This window comes from Chanodichthys erythropterus, chromosome 10 (assembly GCF_024489055.1).
Source record: "Chanodichthys erythropterus isolate Z2021 chromosome 10, ASM2448905v1, whole genome shotgun sequence".
In the NCBI taxonomy this organism is placed as follows: domain Eukaryota; kingdom Metazoa; phylum Chordata; class Actinopteri; order Cypriniformes; family Xenocyprididae; genus Chanodichthys; species Chanodichthys erythropterus.
In genome coordinates this window covers 40,191,770-40,216,613 of record NC_090230.1, presented here as the reverse complement: position 1 = coordinate 40,216,613, position 24,844 = coordinate 40,191,770, and the positions used below count along the sequence as shown (strand labels likewise).

Genomic DNA, 24,844 nt, shown 5'->3' with positions numbered 1-24,844 from the left:
GAGGGTCGGATTAAAGATGGCGCCCTCTCAGGCGGTAAGATGCTGTCAACGGGGCTTATCCTGGATACCTGTGATTTTTATCAACCTGGTCGTGTGCTGGTCCTACTACGCTTACGTGGTGGAGCTCTGTATATGTAAGTGTCGACCTAAGTAGACTTGGTTGAATGTAGCACAGTAGATAAAAGTTGCTGGTTAGTTGTTGCAGTGGTGGTCAGGGCAGGAAGTGACAGTAACTGACTGGTACCAGATATGTATCGAAATTCAGCTCGGTTGCTCTGTATAGTATTCATATATCTGTATAATTCATGTCGAAAGCCATGAATGTGTTTGTAAAGTTTCTGGTTTGATTTCAGTTATTGTATGCAGTGTTAATTCAAGCTCTAGACGCCTTAAGCCCAACTGTTAAACTGATTGAGAGGCTTGGTTCTTGAGGAATAGATTGGACAAACAGACGTACGTTACTGAAAAGAACGCAAATATATTATTAATTTCCAGTAACTTAAAGTTCACTTCAGTCTGACCGCAGATTAGACATCGATGTATGTCTGTCAGGAAGATTTATGACTTGTACAGTTTAGTTTGTCAAACAGTGACCGCAGTATCATTTGCTATAATTAATAATTCATGTCTTGTTCATTATCTTACATTTCTTAAAATCCATTTCTCACACTGCAGGGCTATTTAAATGGATAATTAACCCCCAAAATAAAAATTTTGTCATCATTAACTCGCCCTCAAGTTGTTCCAAACCTGTATGTATTTCTTTCTTTGGCTGAACACAAAATAAGATATTTGGAAATATGGGTAACCAAACAGTTGATAAGCACCAATGACTTCCATAGTATAGAAAAAAATACTATGGAAGTCAATGGGGTCGGTTTGGTTACCGACATTCTTCAAAATATCATCTTTAGTATTCAGCAGAAGAAAGAAATTCATACAGGTTTGGAACAACTTAAGGGTGAGTAAATGATGACAGAATTTTTATTTTTTTGGGTTATTAACCCTTTAAGTGAATACAAATGTGTTTATTTTTTAGATAAAGTAAAGTGTGAAACATGAATGACTGTAAACATATGTGCTGTTAAAGTCTTTAACTACAGCTGTTGTTAACCACTTCACAGTGATCTCTGCACTCACTGTAGTTCCACCCAGTTATTACTTGCCCATCAGCTTCTAAAAATACTCACTTCATTGTGTGTTCCAGTCCATTTATTACCATAATAAAGTGCAGTGATATATTGTTAGCCCTTCCTTATTGATTCCCCTCTCGTTTTTTGCTGTAAAGATTTTAGAAATGTGACAGAATGACTCTATGATGGAGAGTTGAAAGTAATATCTCAAATAAATGTTGCTCTTTTGGTTGCGTTTCTTAATTTATTTCACAAATGAAGGAAGGTTTGTGACATCGGTGACAAATTCACATTAAAGATTAATTGAAGTCGTCATAGATTAATAAAGTAACACCAGTGAGACGTCCTACATACATTCACCTTAGAAAACTGTATTTTTTTACTTATTAAAAATAAATATTTAAATGAAATGTACTTTAAATTAATACATTAAATGTATTTAATGAAAATAAATATTTAATTAATAAAAAATTGACTCTGGCAGTCAGAGATTTCATCACGACATGCATCTGTCAATCACTCGCTGAGTCGTCATGACAACCGGGGTATTCCATCCGTGATGGACACAAGGCTCTCTCTGACAGCATTCTGCCAGATGGCAGTACCAGTCGCCCGACGCTCTGGCCTTACTGGGCTGATCTTGAGGGAACTGGACGATCGGGAGCTGAGAGAGCACTCCCAGCACTCAGCAGATGGCTTTATGAATCAGGCCGGTTGTTCTTGATGGGATTGCTGATTGACCTTTGCTTCTTTCTCTCTGCAGACACAATCACTAACACTGAGGAGCAAGGTAAGAGGAACGCCAGTGAAACCAAGTGCACGATATTGCAAAAGCAGTTAACAAATCCTTCTGTTGGCTAATCTGGCCTCCTACTGTTCATAGTCACATGTTTTGTCACACCAGAATGAACAAAACATCCCATTTTTTGTTATGAAGCTCTTTTTGTGGGTTATAAAGTAAGTATGAATTATAATGCTTTTCTAAAATTCCCCTCATTCTGTTTCTCTCGCAGTTTTTTATCTGATAGTGTTTCACCTCTGTTTCTTCATGTTCGTATGGTCCTACTGGAAGACCATCATATCCAAGCCTGCCACCCCCTCAAAAGAGGTACTCTTTCTGGTTTTTTTCTTTCTCTCTCTCTCTCTCTCTCTCTCTCTGAGCGGATGCTGTGAGTGAGTGGGCGGAGTCAGCGTGTGAGTGAGACTGCTGCGGTACGAGTGAGTGTGCTTTCTTTTTTTCTTCTTTTTTACTGTCGCTGCTGTAAAGTTTTGTTTACACGTTTGTTTGAAAATAAGGCTAGGAAAGTTTAAGGAGGGGGCTTTGGGTTTGTGGAGCGCTGTCAACCAGCGTTTTGCTGGTCGGCAATGGCGGGTCCACGCCAAACAAAGTTTGAGCAGCTTTCTCGAAGGCATGGGATAAAACTCGCGCCTGTGATGAACTGCTCTGTGGAAGACTGTAGCCTGGCTGTTGGTGAAGCTGTTGGTTTTGACAGTATTATGTCGGCTTCACGAATGAACAGTGCTGTTGTCATTTTCCTTGATACTATTGAGAAGGTAAACAGTGTAGTTCAGAGCGGGGTAGTAATTCAGGACACTTTTACTCCAGTAATGCCGCTGGTTCAGCCGGCAAAAAAGATAACGCTGTCGAATGTGCCACCTTTTATTAAAGATGAGCTCTTGGTGAATGAATTGTCTAGACATGGAAAAATTGTGTCCCAAATGAAAAGGATTCCACTGGGGTGTAAGTCGCCCTTGCTTAAACATGTTGTATGTTTCAGACGGCAGTTATATATGATCCCAAAGAGCGATACGGATGAACTGAACGTGACTTTTAAATTCAGGGTTGATGGCTTTGATTATGTCGTATTTGCATCGTCTGATACTATGAAATGTTTTGGCTGTGGGCAAGAGGGGCATGTTAGGCGTGCATGTCCTGAGAGAGAGTATGAATTACTAGACTCTGAGCCGGGCCGAGTAGGGAAACTGTGCGTTATAGTACTAGTGTAATAGCGACTGATGATGATGATGGTAATGTTGTGGGGCGAAACACAGAAAGTGTGAGGAAAGAAGCCGATACAGTGTTTACTGTTGGTGCAGGGGAGAATACAGAGAAAGGAACTAATGTAGTGTTTACTGATGTTGCGGGGGAAAGTTCGGGGAGTGGGGAGAAAGAAACTGTTGTCATTGAGTCTATTATGGAGGAGGAGATGGTGACTGACATTGTTCGGGATGAAACACTGTTCAAAATACCCAATACTAAGAGGAAAAGGGCTAGAAAGAGTACGGAAGTGGCTAAAATGAGCAGATTAACAAAAATACAGTCTGAAAAACACTCTGATATTGAATGCAGTACAGTTGATGATTCTGACAGTGATGTAGTGGATAGTAACACAGTACGAAGTAGACGCAGTGATTACAATTTTGACAAAATAAAGTCTTTTCTGCAAAGGACTAAAAATGTGAAAAATGTCCAGGTTGAAGATTTTTTTGCTGACCGCAGAATGTTTATCAACTCAGTGACAGTGCTAATGAGAGGTGAAGGAGGGGAACAGTTTACAGTGCAGGAGATCTATAGATTGAAGAAACTTGTTTCCAAACTGAAATTAGAATTACAAACTGAGGATGGCTTTGAAACCACATAATCTGTGTTTTTCTATGATGTTGTTTGGTTTGTGTCCTCTCATACTACTTTTTATAATGAGTGTGATGAGGGTGAGCTCTCTCAACTTGAATGGGGCCCGAGACATGCATAAAAGAGCATTGCTGTTTGAACTTATCAAACAAAAGAATATTGATGTGATGTTTGTTCAAGAAACGCACAGTGACTGTATTAATGAAGTAGACTGGAAAAAAGAATGGGAGGGTGATGTGTTGTTTGCTCACTTGAGCTCTACTAGAGGAGGGGTGGCTGTTCTCTTTGCAAAGAATTTTTGCCTATTTCATGTGATGTTAAACATGTGGTTTCTGGCAGATTATTATGCATAAGGGCTCAGTTTGAAAAATTCAAGGCTGTTTTTATTAATGTTTATGCTCCTACAAATGGAAGTGAAAGAGTACTTTTTCTTAAGGATGTTAATACCATCCTGCAGAATTGTAGTTCTGATGATTTTTTGTTTTTGGGTGGTGATTTTAATTGTACCGAGAATTATAGAATAGACAGGAATCACATTGAACCTCATGCTGCTTCAAGCCGAGTTTTAAATGAATTAATTGAGACTCACAGCTTGTGTGATGTATGGAGAGAGCTAAATAATAATGTAAGACAATACACATGGGTACATAACAGAGAAAACTTTATTTCCTTGGCCAGGTTGGACAGGATTTATTGTTTTAGACATCATTTTAATGTTGTGAAAAGTTGTTTTATTACACCAACTGGTTTTTCTGATCATTGTTTAGTATCATGTAATGTTTATATAGCAAATGTGAAGTCAAAGAGTGCATATTGGCATTTTAACACCTCCTGTTAAGTGATGTGAATTTTAGAGATGTGTTTATTTCCTTCTGGAATAATTTTAAATTGAGAAAGTGTTGTTTTAAAAATTTGCGTGAGTGGTGGGATTATGGGAAGATTGAGGTGAAAGTATTTTGTCAACAGTATACTTTCAGTGTTTCTCGGGACATCACTAGATCAATGAAAAAACTTGAATCTGAAATAATAGAAGCGCAGGGGTTAGCAGAGGTTAATGGGGAGGGAAGACATATTGAGACACTTAAAACTAAGACATCTCTTCTTGCAGATTTGCTCGGCATTAAAGCGCAGGGGGCTCTGGTCCGTTCTCGTTTTCAGAATTTAACACAAATGGATGCCCCATCTAAGTTTTTCTTTAGTCTTGAAAAAAAGAATGGTCAGAGTCGTTATATTCACTGTTTACGCTCTGAGAATGGGCAAGAGCTAACACAGACATCTGATATCAGAAAAAGAGCTGTACAGTTCTATGGCAAATTGTACAGTAGTGAATACAGAGAGGACAAGGTGTTATCCGCTAGCTTCTATGAAGGTCTGCCAAGTGTCCTGGAGGACTCAAAAGCAGAGCTGGAGAGGCCTCTTTCTGCGGAGGAACTTCTGAATGCTCTGAAGGGCATGGAGAGCGGAAAAGCTCCTGGGATGGATGGACTCCCTGCTGATTTTTATAAGGAGTTTTGGGCTGTGCTGGGCGAGGACCTGTTGGCAGTCCTAAATGAAAGTTTGTCTGTTGGCTCTTTGCCCTTGAGCTGTAGGAGAGCAGTGATCACATTGATACCAAAAAAAGGTGACTTGCAGGAGATCAAGAACTGGAGACCTGTGAGTCTGCTTTGCTCTGATCTTAAAATTCTTTCTAAGACCTTAGCAAATAGACTGAGAAAGGTGATGGGGCAGGTCATTCATTTTGATCAGACGTACTGCGTGCCGGGCAGATCAATTATTGATAATGTTAGTCTCATACGAGATGTTTTAAGTGTTTCAAGTCTTTTAGGGGTTAATTTGGGTTTTATCTCTATTGACCAACAGAAAGCATTTGATAGAGTGGAGCACCAGTATTTATGGGACACCTTAGAAGCATTTGGTTTTAGTTCTGATTTTATTGGTATGATAAAAGTGTTGTACCAGGACACTGAAAGTTTGCTGAAGATCAATGGTGGTTTGAGTGCCCCTTTTAGAGTTAGTAGGGGGATCAGACAGGGTTGTGCACTGTCCGGTATGCTTTACTCATTAGCTATTGAACCAATGCTGAATAGACTAAGAACTGTGATTAATGGTTTAACATTGCATCATGATATTCAGCATCAAATTTCTGCTTATGCTGATGATGTTATGGTCATGGTAAACGGACAAGAAGACATTAATAAGCTGGTTTCTGTTATTAATGATTTTGGAATAATTTCAGCTGCCAAAGTTAATTGGGAGAAGAGTGAAGCATTGGCTGTTGGGAAATGGGAGGGAGGTCTTCCAAAATTACCTAGTGGGATGATTTGGAAGAGAGAAGGTTTTAAATATCTTGGTGTGTATCTTGGGGATTCAAATACCCAACAAAAGAATTGGGAAGGGGTTTTTGAAAGGATAGAAGGAAAATTGAAAAAGTGGAAATGGCTTCATTCACAATTGTCTTTTAGAGGGAGGGTTTTAATTGTCAATAACTTGATTGCTTCAACATTATGGCATAAATTATCTTGTGTGGATCCACCTGTTGGTTTGTTGTCCCGATTGCAGACAATTTTAGTGAATTTTTCTGGGACAGTTTGCACTGGGTTCCTCAGAGTGTGCTCTTTCTTCCTAAAGAAGAGGGAGGACAAGGGCTAGTCCATTTACCAAGCAGGCTTGCTACCTTTCGTCTGCAGTTCATCCAGAAATTTCTGACTGGGCCTGTGGATCTGGTGTGGCGGAAGGTGGCAAAAATAATCTTACACACAGTGGATGGACTCAGACTGGATGCTGCTCTGTTTTTAATGGATGTGAAACAGTTACGACTGGCTGGACTGTCTCAATTCTACTGTGGACTTTTTAAAGTGTGGGGACTGTTCCGTGTGTGCAGGATGGAAGAGACCAAATCTTTGTACTGGCTATTACAAGAGCCTCTTATTAAAGGAGCTCGTATGGACATTGCGGGTGGGAATGTTCCAGGACTTGTACAGAGACTGTGTGCTACCAAAGCTGTGACATTGAAGTACATAATTGATGTGGCTGGACCCGAGCTGAATGATATAAATGCGGTGGCCTGCTTGTTGGGTCAGAAATCAACTCGTCACACGTCACTAATAATGGAGATGTGGAAAGCAAGGCTAACAAATGAGGAATTGTCTTTGATTAAGGATTTTAAAAATGGAAGAGCAACTTTCGATATAAAAGACCCTTTTCCAAAGCTTGGGTTGACACCAGACCTAAAAGAATTATCTGGTCCTTTATTGGATCTTAATGGGCTACAAAATTTAGTATTGAGTGAAGTTGGAGGGAAAGTGATGTATAAATGCTTTGTTAAGGTTTTAAATAAAGTAACATTAAATGGAAGGACTGATACAGTGTGGAGAGACAAACTTGGGTTGAAGGAAGAAATTAAGCCAGTGTGGAGGGTGCTGTACAAGCCACCATTGATTAAACGATCTGGTGATTTACAATGGAGGATTTTACATGGGGCTGTGGCCGTTAACGCTTTTATTTCAGTTATTAATCCCAATGTTGATGATAAATGTGTGTTTTGTGGATTAAGGGAAACCATTTTTCATTGTTTCTTAGAGTGTAAAAGACTCCATGCACTTTTTAACTTGTTGGATTTATTGTGTGGTAAATGTGGGAAAATTTTACATCAGGGGTTTTTATTTTAGGGGCTGGATATAATCAGAAGCAAAAGATCAAATGGCAATTGATTAATTTTCTGTTTGGACAGGCAAAGATGGCAATTTATAAAACAAGGAAGAACAGAATCGAAAATAGGTGTGGTCAAGAGATTACGTCTTTATTTAAGGCTTTTGTCAAGTCAAGAATTGTTGTAGAGTTTAAGTATTATAAAGCAATGAATGATATAGAAACTTTTAAACTACAGTGGTGTTACAATTCGATCTTTTGTACGGTGACGGAGGAAGACTTAATTTTTGATCTGGTTTGGAGTTGATGTGTGTTTAATATTTATGCTGTTATGATTGAATAAAGTTTGTCATTAAAATCTAAAAATCTCTCTCTCTCTCTCTCTCTCTGTCTCTGTCTCTGTCTCTGTCTCTGTCTCTGTCTCTGTCTCTCTCTCTCTCTCTCTCTCTCTCTCTCTCTCTCTCTCTCTCTCTCTCTCTCTCTCTCTCTCTCTCTCTCTCTCTCTCTCTCTCTCTCTCTCTCTCTCTCTCTCTCTCTCTCTCTCTCTTTGTCTCTCTCTCTCTCTCTCTCTCTTTGTCTCTCTGTTCTTGTTCCTTTATTTACTCTCTAAGTTTTGCCTCATGGCCTAGATCTTGCTTTAGAGATCAAGTGGTAGTCCAACAGGATATCATATTTAATGTTTAGTGTAGTCTGGCCTGTTTTTTTATTTCACTTTGTTTAGTTCTGTTGCTGGGTTTTGAGAGTGAGGGCAAGTCGTACAACCTGTCCATGTTGCCATCTGTCTACTCGTTCATTCTACCAAGCGACAGATTAATTTGTACCAAAGTACTGTATAAATTGGTACTTGGTATTTTAATACTATTTATTTTTCCTTTTTAATGTGGTTAGTTTTATTACTTAGGCATTTTATTATCCCCCCAATGTTTCCAACAATGTTTAAATCTAGAGAAATCAGTCATTTTAACCAGTATAACTGCCCGTGTCATTGTGTCACCTGTTAATGACGTCATATTACCCGCAATTTTACCCCCGGTTTTACTTCTAGAGAATCCATGGAAACACCACAGACGCTTTAATATATTGTTTTATTAGAAACTGTTTGGATACATTCATCTACACAAAACTAATTGTTATATATTAAATATTATTGTTATATATTATGTAATGTTATAACAGATTTAAACATACTCAAATGTATTTTTATTATCGTTGTTTTGACCAATTGGAATGGCACTTGCGTTACCCCACAATTATATTTTGTCAAATAAAGTGACCTGTATGAGTAGTAATTCAGCACTTGGTGCATTAGAATGAAATAAAGTAATGTGAATTTAAGTGATCAAACGCAACTGTAACTAAGTTCAAGTTAAGGGAATATGTAGGCGGGAACCGGCAAATGTTAAAGGCACAATATGTAATTTTTGCCAGTTGAGGTCACTTATTCAAAACAAAGGCGTAGCTTGATGATGCCGTGAATGAGCGTGGAATCATGGGCGTTGTCGTCTTCACCTCCACAGCTGATCGAAAGCAACCTGACGGACTTGGGCAGAAATCGTTTTCATGGATGAGTTAATATATTAAAGTTTTATTAACATTACTGTGGTAAGCAGGGCGGGCTGAAAGCTGCAGGAGTCCAGCGGAGCTTTTATTATGCAGATGCTCCAGTCGGCCGGTCTTTTTGTTGTGTATGTGGGGTAAAACAGCACTGTTTACATGGTTAAACAGTGTATAATACATTTGAGTGTGTTGAAAGTTATGTTATAACATTACTCTGTGCGTTCGCTCGGTGGCTGGTATAAGAGACTTGTTGCACTTTGCAGTAATCTAGAGTGATATTAGAATGTCATATTAATAAAAACTTGTGTTGCTAAATTACATGATGGAAAAAGCTCTCTATGATTATGCTGTTAGCCACTTGACAAAATAGTGTTATCTCTGAGGCATGGTAAAAACATGGTACTCGTGGTAAATCAAGAAAACAAGCAATTCAAAACAATTCAAACAATAAGACTGTGTTGAGCTATATGACAATGATTAGTTTTGTGTTGAGGAACGTATCCAAACAGTTGCTCACCTGTCGAATAAGACCCAATATATTAAAGTGTCTTTGGTGCTTCCATGGTTTCTACGAAAGTAAAACTGGAAATCAAGGGTAACTAGGATATAGCATTTATTGACAGGTGATGAAATGACTCTGCCCATGTCCTGGTTAAAATAGCTGACTTCTCTGGATTTAAACATGGTTGGAAATGTTTGGGATAATTTAAGTACACAAGTTAACAAAATGTATAATATTGTTCTAGTGGTTTTTGGATATTTTAATCTAAAAATATAACATATTGTGCCTTTTAAACGTAACTTTAATCATAAAATAACAAAACAAAAGGAGTGGCAGCGGCCGACTGCGGCATATAAGCATAATGTAAATGTCCTCTCTTGCCCTTCAATGTTGTAATTCCTTCTTGTATCCTTCCGGAGCTCCTCATTCTGCTCCCACGGCTCTCTGCCCCGTCTTGCGCCTTTGTTATTGTTTTGAAAAAGGGACCTCTAATGGTGAAACTGTGCCTTTTTAAAAGAGATGTATGTGTTCCCAAATTTACCCACGGGATACATGAAAAGGGTTATTTTCTGATCTTGGCCAGTACTTTGGATTCCCAAATGATCCAATTTTTATTAGTTGTGTGTGCTATAACATCTATAATGCAAGATCAGGTGAAGTACTTTACTGAGAAGGGAATATCAGCGGCACATGCTGGTAAACAAGACTTAGTCTGGTATAACACAATGGTCTGTTATTGTAGCGACATGTATACGTGCCCCTAAACATGACATTGAACAAAACAAAACTGTGATTGGTCAATTTACATGTCAGCCAGGCGGCCTCTTCCTGGCTAAGTGGGTGGTCCTTGGTCAATTGCAGTAGCTGAGTCTGGAAAAGTCAGCAAAAGTCTGGCTATGTGAGACTGAAATCATGTTGATGCTTCTTCCTTATTGCCAGGCTCTCAGGTTCTCATTTCACCTGGGTCATGGGGGATATTTATCATACTGTACTTTGTATGCGGTTATGTTCCTCACATCTGGAGGAGGCGCAACAGCAACGGGAGCCTTTCAACTCTGGCTGCTCAGTAGTTTTATTACCACAGAATATAATGACAGAGAAGAGAAGAGGAAGAAAGGCAAAAAATTGATGTCTTTGCATTTTTAACTGCCTGTGGGTTGTGAGGCGTGGTTAGCACACATGCTCTAACCAAGTTCATTTGGACACTGCAAGTCAAATCATTTCTTGTCATGTGTCTATCTTGTCAATAAACGTGGCAAAAAGAATATTAAAAATGTAGTAATATTATTAGTAAGTTATTTTAGTGTCTGGTTGATTTTGGTTGCATATGCACACACACACATCTCCATCTTACATCCTGTTGTCTCTTTTAGTTCTGTCTCCCTAAGGCTGAAAAAGAGCTGTATGAGAAAGAGGAGAGACCAGAGGCCCAGCAGGAAATCCTGAAAAGGGTGGCCAGAGATTTGCCCGTATATACACGCACAGGATCTGGGGGTGAGCTTAAAAAATGCAACGCCATTGAAATCCCATAAAATGTTGTGCAGTTAATTCAACTCCAAACACTAATACTTTGTTACTTTTTGTTTTTATAAATGTTTAAAAGTTTGCTTCAACTTTTTACTGAAACTGTTATTCTGATAATACGTGTTAATTAATAAATGCTGGCGATCTCAGACTTTTGTACTCCACTGCATCTATTTGCACACTGAATTGTGATTGGTTGTCTTATACACTTGTTCAAAAGTTTGGGGTCGTGAATTTATTTATTTTTAAGTTTTTGAATGAAGACTCTTATGCTCACATGCGGCATTTATTTCATAAAAAAATGCGCTAAAAGTGTAATATTGTGAAATATTATTACAATTGAAAGTTGTTATCAGCTGAATTATCAGCATTTTGGTGCTCAAGAAACATTTCTTATTATCAATGTTGGAACTGGTTGATGCATTTCCCAGGATTCTTTCATGAATTTACTTAAAATATATATTTTTTGTAACAATGTATATGTTTTTACTGTCACTTTTGTTTAATGCATCATTACTAAATAAAAGCATTTAATAAAAAAAAATCTTACTGACCCCAAACTTTTGAATGGTTGGGTATCTATCCTTCTATAAATTAGTGACATACTGTTCAGAAATATGAATTGATTCAGAATTATGAATCCTCAGCTATCCGTTATTGTGATCGCTGTCAGCTGATCAAACCAGACAGATGTCATCACTGCTCTACCTGCGACAAGTGAGTCCATTCAGAAAACAGTTATCTTGCATGTTTTGGATTTGCACATTTTATTTGAATCCTTTTTGTTTTTCCCAGATGTGTGCTGAAAATGGATCACCACTGTCCATGGTATGTAAAATGGCTGCATAAGTTATGTTTCACACAAGCGGTCACTTTTGTGCTTGAGCTACTGTGTACTACTTTTTGCCATCTTTTTCAGGGTTAATAACTGTGTTGGATTCTCCAACTACAAGTTCTTTGTGCTGTTCCTGGCGTACTCGATGCTGTACTGCGTCTACATCGCCGCCACAGTTTTGCAGTACTTTATCAAGTTCTGGACAGTAAGTCCACACATTCACACGAAGACATCTGATTCCTCTCATTTCTCACACTTCTCGCTTCTCACCTTGTGCTATTTGGAAGCACCAACTTCAGCGTGTCTCTCCATCTGTCTGTTTTTCTGTGTTCATGAAAATGAATTGCAGATAATCTATACAGTTATGTGAAGGATAATGTACAGTCAGGTGGTAATATCACAGAATAAACCCCAACATTAGTTTATTTATTATATTTATTGATTTATTTAGTTCATTATATCCTGCTTAATTACTAGTGGTGTGACAAGATTTCGTGCCATGAGATCTTGCGAGATTAAAATGTGACAAGATTTCTCGTCGAGTTGAAAAGCTGTCTCGCCAAAAATGGCCATGACAGAGTGTGAGTGTGAAATTAGGATAGAATATGCCCCCACTACATTTACATTATGCCTCCACTGTCATGTTGCTTTTTATAGAAATAAAAACCATTTAATTCAGTTGGTCGCTTAAATCTCCATGGTGGAGATTCGTTGCACAACAGAGCCTAAGCATCTGACAAATGCCTTATCTTGTAGAACGTGCACTCAGCACAGTATTAAAAATATTGTAAAAATGACAATATTGTAATTATATTTCAGAATATTGTTGTTTTTACAGTGTTTTTAATCAAATAAATACAGCCTTCTGAGCATGAGACTTCTTTTAAAAACAAAAAATCTTACACACTCCAAGCTTTTGATGTATTTATATTTTTACTTAAACATTTTTAATATTCATAATTCCACGCAAGGGCTTTTGTGTGTGTGCACGTCAGTTTTTGAAACAGAAAGATGGAAGAAAATGTGTCTGCTTCTAATGTTCTGTCTGTGTTTTTAACACTTTGCCTGAAGCTTTGCAGACGGAGGGCTATAGAGCATTGCCCGGAGGTAAACCACTCACGCTTGCTTTGCACTGTTGTGATTGTTGGCGTTCGTTTGGTGTTGCGCTGTTGAATCATTTTGCTTTGCCATTTATTTTCATCAGTGAAAGAATGCAGTCTTGCAATACAGAGAGTGCAGTTTAGCATATTAAATTATACAGACGCTTTAGTTAGTGTTGACGCAGTTAGATGAACAAGTTTTCTTGAGCTCTGAAACTACATGTAATGCCAGTAACAATTTTAGACCTATCAAGATATTAAAGGTGATGTGTTCATTTTTTGTTTTTTTAATGGTAAAATATTTTTTTCCCCTATCCTAGCTTTATATTCAGAGACAGCTATACATTTGATAGCAACATTGGCTCAACCAATGGTGTGAGTTTGGAGCGGGACTATATTTTTCTGCGTCTGTTATTTTGTTTTCTTCGGTTACTGATTCTAGTGGTGCAAAAAATGTCACACTTCACCTTTTAAAAATTAGCTGCCAATTCACTTTATTTGTAAAGCACTTTTTAGAGCAGCTTTACAAAGAATTGCACCTTACAGATGAGCCGTGAGGGAGGGTCTTGCTTGAAAATGCCTTTTGTAGTCTAATGAAAATGTTGATCTACATTGGGATACTTGATGAATGTATTTTTTGTCATTGTCTCACGTTCTGCTTTCTTACTCTACAGAATCATCTGCCAGACACTCATGCAAAGTTCCACGTGTTGTTCCTGTTCTTTGTGGCGGCCATGTTCTTCATCAGTATCCTGTCACTCTTCACCTACCATCTCTGGCTGGTGGGAAAAAACAGAACCACTATAGGTAAGATGTTAGTATTGCCTGCTCCTTTCTCCTCCTCCTTCTTCTTCTTGTTCCACCCCTTCTCTTTTTCCTCCTCCTCCTTGTTGTTCTTCTCTTCCACCTTGTTGTTCTCCTCCTCCTCCCCTCCTCCTCCTTTTTCTTCTTCCTCTTCTTCTACTTCTCTTCTTTCTCCGTCTCCTCTGCGATGCCTCCTTTTTCTCCCTCTCCTTCTTCTCTTCTTTCTCTTCCTCCTTCTTCTCCTTCTTCTCCTGCTTCTCCTCCTCCTTGTTGTTTTTCTCTACCACCTTGTTCTCTTCCTCCTTTTCTTCTTCCTCTTCTTATCCTTCTTATCTTTCTCCTCCTCCTCTGCCACTGCCTCCTTTTTCTCCCTCTCCCTCTCCTTCTCCTCCTGCTCCTTCTTTTTCTCGTTCTCCTCCTTTTGCTGCTTCTTTTCTATCTTCATCTTTCTTCTCATCCTCCTCCTCCTTTTTCTTCATCTCCTCCTCTTTCTTCTTCCTCTCCTTCTCTTCTTTCTCCTCCTCCTTTTTCTTCCTCTCCTCCTTCACCCCCAACACTTTCTCCTTTTTCTCCCCTCTCCTTCTCCTCCTCTTTCTCCTCCTCCTGCTGCTGCTTCTTTTTTCTCCTCTTGCTTCTCCTCCTCCTCCTTGTTGTTCTTCTCTTCTACCTTGTTGTTCTTCTCTTCCCCTCCTCCTTTTTCTTCTTCCTCTTCTTCTCCTTCTCTTCTTTCTCCTACTCCTCTGCGACGCCTCCTTTTTCTCCCTTTCCTTCATCTCTTCTTTCTCCTCCTCCTTCCCTTTCTCCTTCTCCTCCTGCTTCTCCTCATCCTTCTCCTCTTCTTTTCCTTCTTATCTTTCTCCTCCTCCTCTGCCACCGCCTCCTTTTTCTCCCCTTCTTTTTCTCTTTCTCCTTCTCCTGTTTCTCCTCCTTCTCCCACTTCTCCTCTTGCTGCTGCTGCTTCTTCTCCTTCTTTTTCTTTCTTCTCCTCCTGCTTCTCCTCCTTTTGCTGCTGCTTCTCTTTCTTCATCTTTCTTCTCATCCTCCTCCTCTTCCTCCTCTTTCTTCCTCTCCTCCTCCTTTTTAATCCTTTCTTCTTCCTCTCCTTCTCTTCTTTCTCCTCCTCCTTTTTCTTCCTCTCCTCCTTCTCCTCCACCACTTCCTCCTTTTTCTCCCTCTCCTTCTCCTCCTTTTTCTCCTCCTACTGCTGCTGCTTTTCTTCATCTTTCAACTCCTCCTTCTTCTTTCTTTCTCTCCTACTTCTCCTTTTTCTTCTTCCTCTCCTTCTCTTTTCTCCTCCTCCTTCCTGCTCCTTTTTCTCCCTGTCCTCCCCTTCCACTACCGCCTCCTTTTTATCATCTTTAAGTTTAATTCATCTCTAGCCACTGAAATGATCATTATTATTATTATTACTTGCTGCTTCTTTTCATGAGCTGTTTAATATTTGTATATTACAATGTGATTGTTTTTTTTTCTTTTGCTTCACTGCAAACACTAAATACAGTAAATAGTTTTTTTTTTTCAGTTTATATACAGTTGATTACTTCCTCAAAGAATTCCAGTCCAGGTTCATATTTCCCTTTCCCTGTCACTGTTTGATCTGCTAGACCTCCTATCTCTGCAGTCACATGTTCAGACAACAAATAAAACTTTGCTAATAAAAGTCAAACATAAATGAATGTGGGTGATTGGATTGTGGGCATGCTGATGAAGAATTTTTAGGTCAAACTTCAAGACGAAAGAAACAAACAAAACTTTTGTGTGCCCTACAATGAAGTTTCATAGTCCTCCTTAAGTTTGTTGAAAAGCCGAGGATGCCATTTTTGTTGAGAGCAGGAACAGACCTCATTCTAATCTCTCGTCCTTTGGTTTAGAGGCGTTCAGGGCACCGGTGTTCAGAAATGGCCCAGATAAAAATGGCTTCACTCTGGGCTTCCGCAAGAATGTCACCCAGGTGTTCGGGGACCAGAAGCTGTCTTGGTGCTTACCCATTTACAGCAGGTAAAAACTAACAATAATATGCACCAGTGAATCATTCATAATTACATACACAAATGTGTATTAAGAAAGTGAATAAAATGAATGTTAATTTCATGTTAACAACAAGTTATGGTATCAAAGTAGCTGTTTACTTCCTCTCTAGTTTGGGCGACGGCTACACATTCCCTACCCGCCTAGTCAGCGTTGACTCAGAACAAGGAAATGTTGAACACCAGGCCATTAAATGGTAATTACAATCTCATTCGTTTACAATACCACTAGTCACTTGAATGGCAGTATAATTCTGCAGTTCATCATGAGAACAAATTGACAAACAAACCATGATTATTTTCCCTTCAGCTGTTTTAGATCATTTAGTTATGTGCATTCTCTTTTAATCTCAGACATTCTAGAAGTCTGTTTTCCCAGAAATGTCCTCAGAGCATCACTGTTAATAGTAAAATATAATCCAGGGTGAGGTTTATTTTGGGGCAGTGAAAATCTCTGTGTTTGTGACTGACACATAATGGTTGTTATGGTAACAGCACTGTTGATGGACAGACAAACCCCAGACCTCTGAGTGAGTCACAGAATCATCTCCTAGGCAACGATATGCACTCTGAGGAGCAGAAAGACGGCGGTCCTGCAAACATAGGTACGTCACGCTTTTAAACCCATTGTGAATTATGGTGTTTTTTGGGGGGAAGGCATCACTAGATACTGTTAAAAGTCTAATTATTTTCCTGAAGCTTTATGGAGATACACTGCTCCTTAATATACTCCAGCCTGCTCCCTATTATAGTCGACTGATTACATCAAAATGTGAGGAAAATGTATGCATTTATGAAACTGATCATCTGGATTTGTCTTCCAGAGGTATGTCAGCCTGCTTCTGTCACCATGGAGAATGAGTCCTAATCAGGTGAGACTTTACCTTTAATTTTAATGGGGATTTTCTTTGGGGTGGTGTGGTGTAGAGGTTAAGGGTGTGGTTACATGACAACAATGTACTTAAAACGCAAACGTTTTTCCTTTTGATCCCGGTCCACATGGATCCACATTATGTAGTATTCATGCCAGGCCAGTAGATAGTGATGTCACTTTTTTTAAAGAAACACTACGCACTTATATACTGAACCCATAATGCGCATGACTTCACCATTTTCACAAATTTGCATTTGTTGTAGTTTCCATAGAAACAATAATGGTGTTGTTTTCAAAAACTTGCACTTTGAAACCTGTTTTCAAAAGTTTGTGTCCCCAAAACGTGTGAATTGTCGTGTGAATGAATGGCCAAAACAAAAAGTTTTCTGTTTTTAGTTGAAAGCAGTGTCGTGTAAACAGCCCCTAAGATCCGGCCAAAAGTTTATAACTTTGAATCAGTATTTTCTACAGAGGTGTGTTTTGTTTCAACTGGGATGTTTTCTAAATATTTTGTTAATGTTGTTTGTTTCATAAATTATTATATTTTTAGTAATTATAGTTTATATTTAACCAAACATTGTAAATTAGCTGTAGTGATGTAGTGATTTGAGTCTCACAAAACTTGCATATTTAGACGAATCACTGAAAGTCCAGTTCAGTGAGTCAAATGTTGATTCAGTAACCGCTCTGACTGATTCAGTGAGTTCATTCAGTGGAGGATCCATCAGACTGATTCAAAGCAGTAAAGGTCCGTTCGCATACCAAAAATGCTAAATACAAAGTTCTGTCATGAAACTCTAGATGGCGCAGGCTCATAAGTCCAATCTGCTTGCACTGACATAATTCTCTATAGGGCACAGCTGATTGGTTCCTTCCGTATTGGTAGCCAATGAGTTTGCTGCTCAACATTTAAATTCTTGCCTATTGTTTGTTGTAGCGGTTGCAGCATGCTTTCAGAGACCCTCCACCTTCCCCAGCTCCACCTGTATAGAGCACATCTAATCACAGGGTGATTCATGTACGCTTGTACAGCAGCAGCATGTCTTACTTGCTCTTAGCAGCATACTGTTGTGGCAGTGACAAGTTTATGGATCTTTCCAGTGTTTGTTTATTCTTATACAAGTTTGTTTTCTCTCTCCTTGCAGGACTTTGGATTATTTTTCCTCTCTTAAGGATACTCTTGTTCTAAGACCTCATGTGAAAGACCGCATAGCCCTCAGATATAAAGCCTTAAGGTTAGCAGCATTATCTCCTCTCTCTGAAAAAGACCCGCAGTGCGTCGCTGTGGAGGATTTATTTAACCTGCATTCATATCCGCACAGACAGCTCTTCGCACCAAACATCGACTGAACTCAACGACTCTTTCACCAGGTTTTAAGGCATGGTGACTTATACATTTTCTTTCACGCTTTTTTTTTTTTTTCCTCCAAATTTGACCAAAATACCCTATGACGACCTTCAGGTTTTTGTCTGTCCAATATATAATGTATTTATACTGGTTAATCTCTGGGACTACATTTTTGTAGGCCAAAAAAGTTCAGCAGGTGTTTCTACCCAAGATGCACTTTTGTCAACAAGGATTTGTGTGGAGTGGTTTTGCAGATGTTAACGGATCTGAATTAACATGCAAGTGCAATGCAGTATTTGATTAAAATGCGTTCATCCGTTGAGTATAATTCACTACACGGAGGCAGCAACCTCAACTAATGTATCTGGATGACTTTAGGAGTTTTAGTCAAGTATTTTGTGAGATAATTCAGAAGTGCAATACTTTCCTTCTAGAGCTTCACATTAATGTACTCTATTTGTGGAAAACTTTGTAGTATTCAGTGGTATCCAACAAATTTTAAGTCCTCTACCCATTCATTAACACTATTTCTTTCTTTTTTTCCCCCCCTCTGCATAAAATTTAAAGGGATAGTTCACCTAAAAATGAACATTTGTTCCAAGAGTCGTCTGTCTTCTGCTGAACACACAAAAAAAGATATAGTAGTAAAAAAATACAATGGAAGTCAATTTGTGCCGTCAACTGTCATTTGTGTTCAACTAAAGAAACTCATACAGGGTGAGTAAATGATGACAGAATTTTCATTTTTGGGTGAACCATCTCTTTAATTTTTCACTCTTTTTGTTCCTTTAAATTCCTCAAGCCCATCAGCATTATACTATCAGCTTTGTGCCTTTGTTTGAGGGTTAGATTTTGTAGCAGATGGTGTGAATCGTGTCATTAAAGCACACTTAACATTTCTAGGTTGTGTAGCACACACGGCTCAGTCGTTTATTACAGAAGGAGCTCAGGCCAAGACATTAAACTTTTGCCAGCTGCAGCAAATACGGCAAAATGGATTCTAGTAAATTTCGTTCATTTAAGTTTGATGACAGCTGAAGTTTTTACTCCATGTGAATGTGTAATCTTGGTGTACAGTTTTTTGTTTGTATAGTTTTGTTTCTGTTGTTCCGTAAGTGGAAGGAGTTCAGCGAGATCTGTTTACAGATGCACTGTCTCCGTTTATTCCTGGAGAAACGTGACCTCATAAGGAAGCTCTTATGTGACTGAAATACATGCATATCTCTGCTTGAGTGTTAATACTTTGTCCATAAAACTCATTTCAGAGTTGATGTTCATGGAAGTCATTGAATTGGTTTTGTGCTGAACAGGTTGCATATTGTTTTTTTATTATAGTTTTTCAGAATTTTCTATTTATGTTATTGCATGTTAATATGAAAATGACCTGGATAAAGGGGCAATGATTTACCACTATAATTATGACCTCTAGATTGCATTTCTGCAGAACTTGAGCTGACGTAACCATAGCAACATGAAAAATAATTAGGCTGCTACATCTGCTGGAGCTGGAGGTCATGTGGTATTTGTATGAGGACATGGTTGTCTTTATAAACATTTTTATAGGACAGTGATTATGCCAAAAATAATAATTTTAATATCAAAGAACTCACTAATCAATCACTTACTCGCTCATGAACGTAATAGTACTGGAATTTGAAAACCAAACTAGGACCATTTTCATTTTCTGATTTGTATTCTTTCCACAAAAAAACAAAAACAAAAAATACTTGTACAGAATTTTCAGCTTTTTTTTTTGTACTTACCCTGCAGGCCAGTTTGGTTCATGATGTTATATTTGAAGATGTTTCTGAAGTCTGAACAGTTTGCACAGATTTTCCATGTCTAATTCAATTTAATGTTTGTACTTTGCAGATTTACCAAGTATTCAATGTATGCATTATAAAATTAAGAGTTAATAAAAAACATTTTGGCACTCTGTTGGCATGTGATTGATTTTGACAGCAAAAAAAAAAAAAAAAAAAGTATCTACAGGAAAGATATTCTGCTCTAAATCCATAATTGACAACTGTTACATGAATGCTCAACTCCTGTGCTGAAAAAGAAAATATTCCTTAGTGAATTGCTCTTGAAAAATCCTCGTAGAAATTAAGACATTATACCTGTAATGAGTTTGAAATAGTGACAACATAAATGCTCAATTTTTATTATTTTTAATGAAATCCACAACATTAAAATCAAATTAAGAAGACTTGTAATCAGAGGTGAATAATTCAGATGCTGCTTAAAGCCAAACACGGCTTTTTGTTACCACAGAACAGAAAGGTGAGGATGTTATTTGATCGTTAAAACTAACAAGATGACATACCAGATCCCAATAGAACTATAATACGTGAGCTTTGGAAATGAAAAAAAAACAACACTAAAACACAAGCACAGACAAACCACTCAACTTAATACAGGCTTAAATAATTTGCACAGAACATTTTCAAAGGAAAAAATAAAACATTTCTAAAACCCTGAAGAGTGAACAAGATACTTGGTGTTTTTCTTGATGGTTGTGACAGCAATATCTAGATAACCCACTTTTACAGCTCATCCAAGTTGTCCATGCATTTTCAATTTTTGTTTATAAAAAAGGAAACTAAAGTTCTATTTTGCACTACCTCAAAATTGCAGATTTTAATTTCCATTCATTCAGAGACCGATAAACTTTGTTGAATTTTCAGCAATGGGGTGAAAGCCTAATTTCTCAAAAAAGTAGAGTGGGTTAGTTTGTATTAAAACTACGGTGACGACAGATTCATTACATCAGTTTTTACTTGACACAGGAATACAATTTCTGATTTGAATTCACACACTTGATGCACAAAGATGCTTCCATACAGCTACTACAGAAGATCAGACCGTTACAAATGTATTACAACACAACCAGGTGACCTAAATGAAAACAAGAATCTGACACTGTCAAAACTGAAGTCAAAAAGCAATGCAAACTTAAATACGCAAGTAAAAATAAGAGCTTTAAAACAATCATGCACCAAGGCAATGAAAATGCAATCAGGGCCTCTCGGGCCGCGGGAACGTGAGACCTCCTCACGCCGCCCCCTACTGGAGCGCTCACCTCATCACAGGCCCTTTGAGAGCGGCGGAAGCGCTGGAATGAGCTCATCCGCCTGCGTGTGACTCCACACAAACACTACAAGCTGACACTCTAAACAGCAGAACAGCTGACGCTGGTTTCTCTCGCTCACACACGTACACCCCGCCTGCTTCCTCTTCATACGGCATTTCTGCGCTTTAATCAACCCCCCTGAATCAGCTAAGCTGGTTTCAACCCCCTCCAATCGTGTCTATCTCCCCTCCGAAGTAAGCGGTTGTCTATGCACGCTGCGTTTTAAGGGGAAAATCCTCATTTCTTTCTTGTTAAAGTGGCTTTCTGTGTCACTCCGCTCTTTTTTGTCGGTTCGACAAAAACGTGTGGTATCGTTCCCCTTTATATTCATCCTCTCTCTGTGACAATTTCCTCATCTCCAACTGTTGTAGTGGAGGATGATTGGTTTGTACAGCAGTAGGTCAGGTCTGCGGTTCAGCCTACTTTAGCCCAGATCAGGAACGCGGGGATGTCTCGGACCGGAACGTTGCGTGTGAGAGCTTTGACTCGCAGGTTGCGGTCGTCCGTGAGCAAGACCACCTCCCTGCGCAACCGCACCGGCCCATCTGGTGGAGGACACAAAACCGGTCAGTCAGGATAGAGAAGCACAAAGGAAGAAACAGAAGATGACTTAAATTTGAAAGAGCATTTGCACAGGAAGTATTCTTGCTTTTAAAAACAGGATGCTGGAAGTATTTAAAGGATTAGTTCACTCCAGAATTACAATTTCCTGACCCCCATGTCATCCAAGATGTTTATGTCTTTCTTTCTTCAGTCGAAAAAGAAATTAAGGTTTTTGAGGTAGAAATTCCAAGATTTTTCTCAATATAGTGGACTTCAATAGGGACCAACGGGTTGCAGCTTCAAAGGGCTCTACACAATCCCAGCTGAGGAATATCTAGTGAAACGATCTGTCGTTTACTAAAAATAATTTAAAAAATGTATATTTTTTAGTCACAAAGTGCTTGTCTTGCACTGACTCTGCGATGTGCATTCATGACTTCACACATTATGTAGTCACGTTGGAAAGGTCACGCATGATATTAGTACCGACCCACTGTTTAAAAGTAGGGCACAAAACATCATCTCATTTTCTCAAACTTCAAAATATTCCAACATCATTGTTTTATCTTTTTTTTTTGTAAAGGGCGTTTGATTTGCACGTTCATTTTGTTAACACTGGGTTGGTACTTCCGCCCGTGTGACCTTTCCAACGTAATTACATAATGTGTGAAGTCGCAGAGCTAGTGCAAGATGAGCATTTGTGGGTTTTTTTTTTAGAAAATGGCCTATTGTTTCTTTAGATAAGACCCTTATTCCTCGGCTGGGATCATGTATAGCCCTTTGAAGCGGCATTGAAACTGCAATTTGGACCTTCAACCTGTTGGTAACTGTTGAAGTCCCCTATATGGAGAAAAATCCTGGAATGTTTTCCTTAAAAACAAAATTTCTTCAACTGAAGAAAGAAAGATCAACATCTTGGATGACATGGGGGTGAGTAAATCATCAGGACATTTTAATTCTGGAGTGAAGTTATCTTGTTTATTACACGCTCTCTAAAAAGCTTGATTCTGATTGGTTAGTCGTGACGTTCTGAAGACAGTTATTACCAAATTCCTCAAATCTAAGGGTGTTTCCCAAATGAAAGGCTGCATCCTAGTGTCCTGTAAATGCTAGAATGAGACTGTCTAAGTGTGAAACAATCTGTGGTCTCCCGGTGGTTTACATTACGCAGTTCAGCATTAAGTGATTAATTAACAAAACAAAGCCTTTATCTCCAAATCATTTTTTTGTCTTGCATAATGTAGTGAAATTGGACAAGCTCAGTGCAAATTCATTTTCTGCTATTTCTTTTTTTTTGTGTGTACTGGAATATGAGCAAACGATTGTGGGTGTTTGGAGGATGCGAAATGAAGAAGCTTTCAAAGGAATATCCTTTAAATAGAGACGTCCTTTGACGGAGCTTGATGATGTGGCAACCTAGATATGCAGCCTTACTAAGAAGCAGCCTTCCGATTGAGAAGTAGGGTTGGGTATTGTTTGAATTTTAAAGATTCCAATTCTGCTTATCGATTCAGATTTTTTTACTGATTCCCAATTTCGATTCCAATAATGTAAAAAAAACCTTCACATTTATTTGAAGTATTATTGACAAAAATCAACCGGCTAAAGAACATTTACACAAGGAACTTTTGTCTATGGTTTAAAAATATCATAACTAGCCTAACTAATACAAATTTCAAACATTATTAAAGACAAGTAAACACTCAGTGATTAAAAAGAGCAAAATAAACGAATTAGCAATTGCACAAATAAATACAACTGAACAAAGATAAGATTGAAATAGTGTTATAAGATTTTCAGGTATTCAGGTACAGAAACTGTAAATCAAGTGTAAAATAACTGCACTTTATAAATAAAATATACAAATATAGTTACAAAAGTTATTCAGTCAAGAACAGAGAGTGAATTTTCTCTCTTTTGTTGTTTGATTGTCATTATTATAGAGGCGGCAGCAGGAATATTAGGCTGCTGTCATTTTAGGAGTTGCACAGATCAAATATACTGTTACACATGTGCTCTCTTTGTTTGAGTTTACCGAGACATTTTGACTTTTTTGTTAGGGCTGCAACTAACGATTATTTTGATAATTGATTAGTTGGCCGATTATGTTTTCGATTAATCGAATAAAAATCCTAATTTTATTTATTTTTATTTTATTGACAAAAAACACACTATTGCACTGCACATCCTGCCCAATTAACTTCAAACAAATGTGCCAACTGAATGCTATGAAAACATACAGTAATTTATTACACTACCTGTCATCATAAAGAGAGAACACAAATATTTTAGGAATCTATCAAAAACTAAAAATGGTATTGCCATTTATTAGGAAAATAAACTGAAACAACTAAATAGTTTATAAATAATATTTACACATAACATCCCCAAAAAAACTTGGTCTCTGTTCTTATTGACTGTAATTGGGCATCTGAAAAAAACAACTATGAAGTGTTTTACTTTTTCCTGCCTTTCTTGTAAAACGGTAAAATCAAAAATTCATGGATAACAATATAACAATATATTGTAGCTTTAGAAATACTGCTGTAACTAAAGAGCTTACACATACTGGTAGATTAACCATTACAGAAACATGAAAATGATGATTTTAGCACTAATATAGTTTAGGCTGCCCTGACCTGTGGCACAAACCATACATTGGGTGTCAGGGGCCGTATTCACAAAACATCTTAAGGCTAAAAGTAGCTCCTAACTTGCCGATTTAAAAGAAACTCTTAAAAATAATGGGCGTGTCAGTCCTAATTTTAGGAGTCCTAAATTTCTGCTCTAAGAGTATTTCAGAAAGCATTTTAGTGCTAAAACTAGCTCCTAAATCTGTAAACGTTAGTAGTCAAGAGGACTCCTAAATCACGAAGACCAAATCACAAACAGTCCTAATCTACCCAAAGACACTGTACACCATTGAGGCAATAGCGATAGAGCCTTAGTTGCTGATCTTTTTCTTCATAAATGCAATACATTTTGATTTATAGATCTGAATCTACGATGAGACGCCAAAAAAAAAAAAAAAACTTTAACAAATAAATATTGTCTGATTACCTGTGGCAATGTTTTTCATGAGTTCACACTTACAAATGATTGAATAGAGTAATAAAATATATAATAAGCGTATTTGGTGTACTGTCCAAGGGGATCGAGGGCTCCGAGATTGGAATTTAGCCCA

The 24,844-nt window shown here is 38.1% G+C and overlaps 3 protein-coding genes across 5 annotated transcripts in view; 1 reads left to right on the top strand and 2 right to left on the bottom strand.

The window, feature by feature from the left end:
• On the top strand, positions 1-19,938 carry zdhhc20a (zinc finger DHHC-type palmitoyltransferase 20a). Its single transcript, XM_067397700.1, has 13 exons — positions 1-134; positions 1,897-1,923; positions 2,147-2,241; positions 10,846-10,966; positions 11,644-11,713; positions 11,792-11,824; positions 11,916-12,036; positions 13,606-13,738; positions 15,607-15,733; positions 15,876-15,959; positions 16,258-16,367; positions 16,587-16,634; positions 17,782-19,938. Exons 1-12 carry the CDS (start codon positions 17-19, stop codon positions 16,628-16,630), a joined length of 1,083 nt encoding a protein of 360 aa, XP_067253801.1. The 5' UTR covers positions 1-16; the 3' UTR covers positions 16,631-16,634; positions 17,782-19,938.
• Positions 13,752-15,591, bottom strand: LOC137028649 (uncharacterized). Its single transcript, XM_067397701.1, has one exon. The coding sequence runs from the start codon at positions 14,506-14,508 to the stop codon at positions 14,065-14,067; it is 444 nt and encodes a 147-aa protein (XP_067253802.1). The 5' UTR covers positions 14,509-15,591; the 3' UTR covers positions 13,752-14,064.
• A 169-nt stretch (positions 19,939-20,107) lies between the features above and the next one.
• The window catches only part of smg6 (SMG6 nonsense mediated mRNA decay factor), a 33,774-nt gene continuing 29,037 nt past the window's right edge, over positions 20,108-24,844 (bottom strand). For 2 of the 3 annotated variants that reach the window (XM_067397698.1, XM_067397699.1), the window contains one exon: positions 20,109-21,662. In XM_067397698.1, the coding sequence (XP_067253799.1) occupies positions 21,532-21,662 (131 nt within the window). In that variant the 3' untranslated portion in view covers positions 20,109-21,531. Of the gene's footprint in view, positions 21,663-24,844 lie in introns of all 3 variants that reach the window. The other variant, XM_067397695.1, reaches the window with a different exon arrangement.

Excerpts from the sequence above, each read along its gene's own strand:
- zdhhc20a (XM_067397700.1), top strand. The coding sequence starts at position 17 with ATGGCGCCCTCTCAGGCGGTAAGATGCTGTCAACGGGGCTTATCCTGG. Across the intron at positions 10,967-11,643 it reads TACACGCACAGGATCTGGGG|CTATCCGTTATTGTGATCGC; the intron begins GTGAGCTTAAAA and ends ATGAATCCTCAG. Across the intron at positions 16,368-16,586 it reads CGGCGGTCCTGCAAACATAG|AGGTATGTCAGCCTGCTTCT; the intron begins GTACGTCACGCT and ends TTTGTCTTCCAG.
- LOC137028649 (XM_067397701.1), bottom strand. The coding sequence starts at position 14,508 with ATGAAGGAAAGGGAGAAAAAGGAGGCGTCGCAGAGGAGTAGGAGAAAG.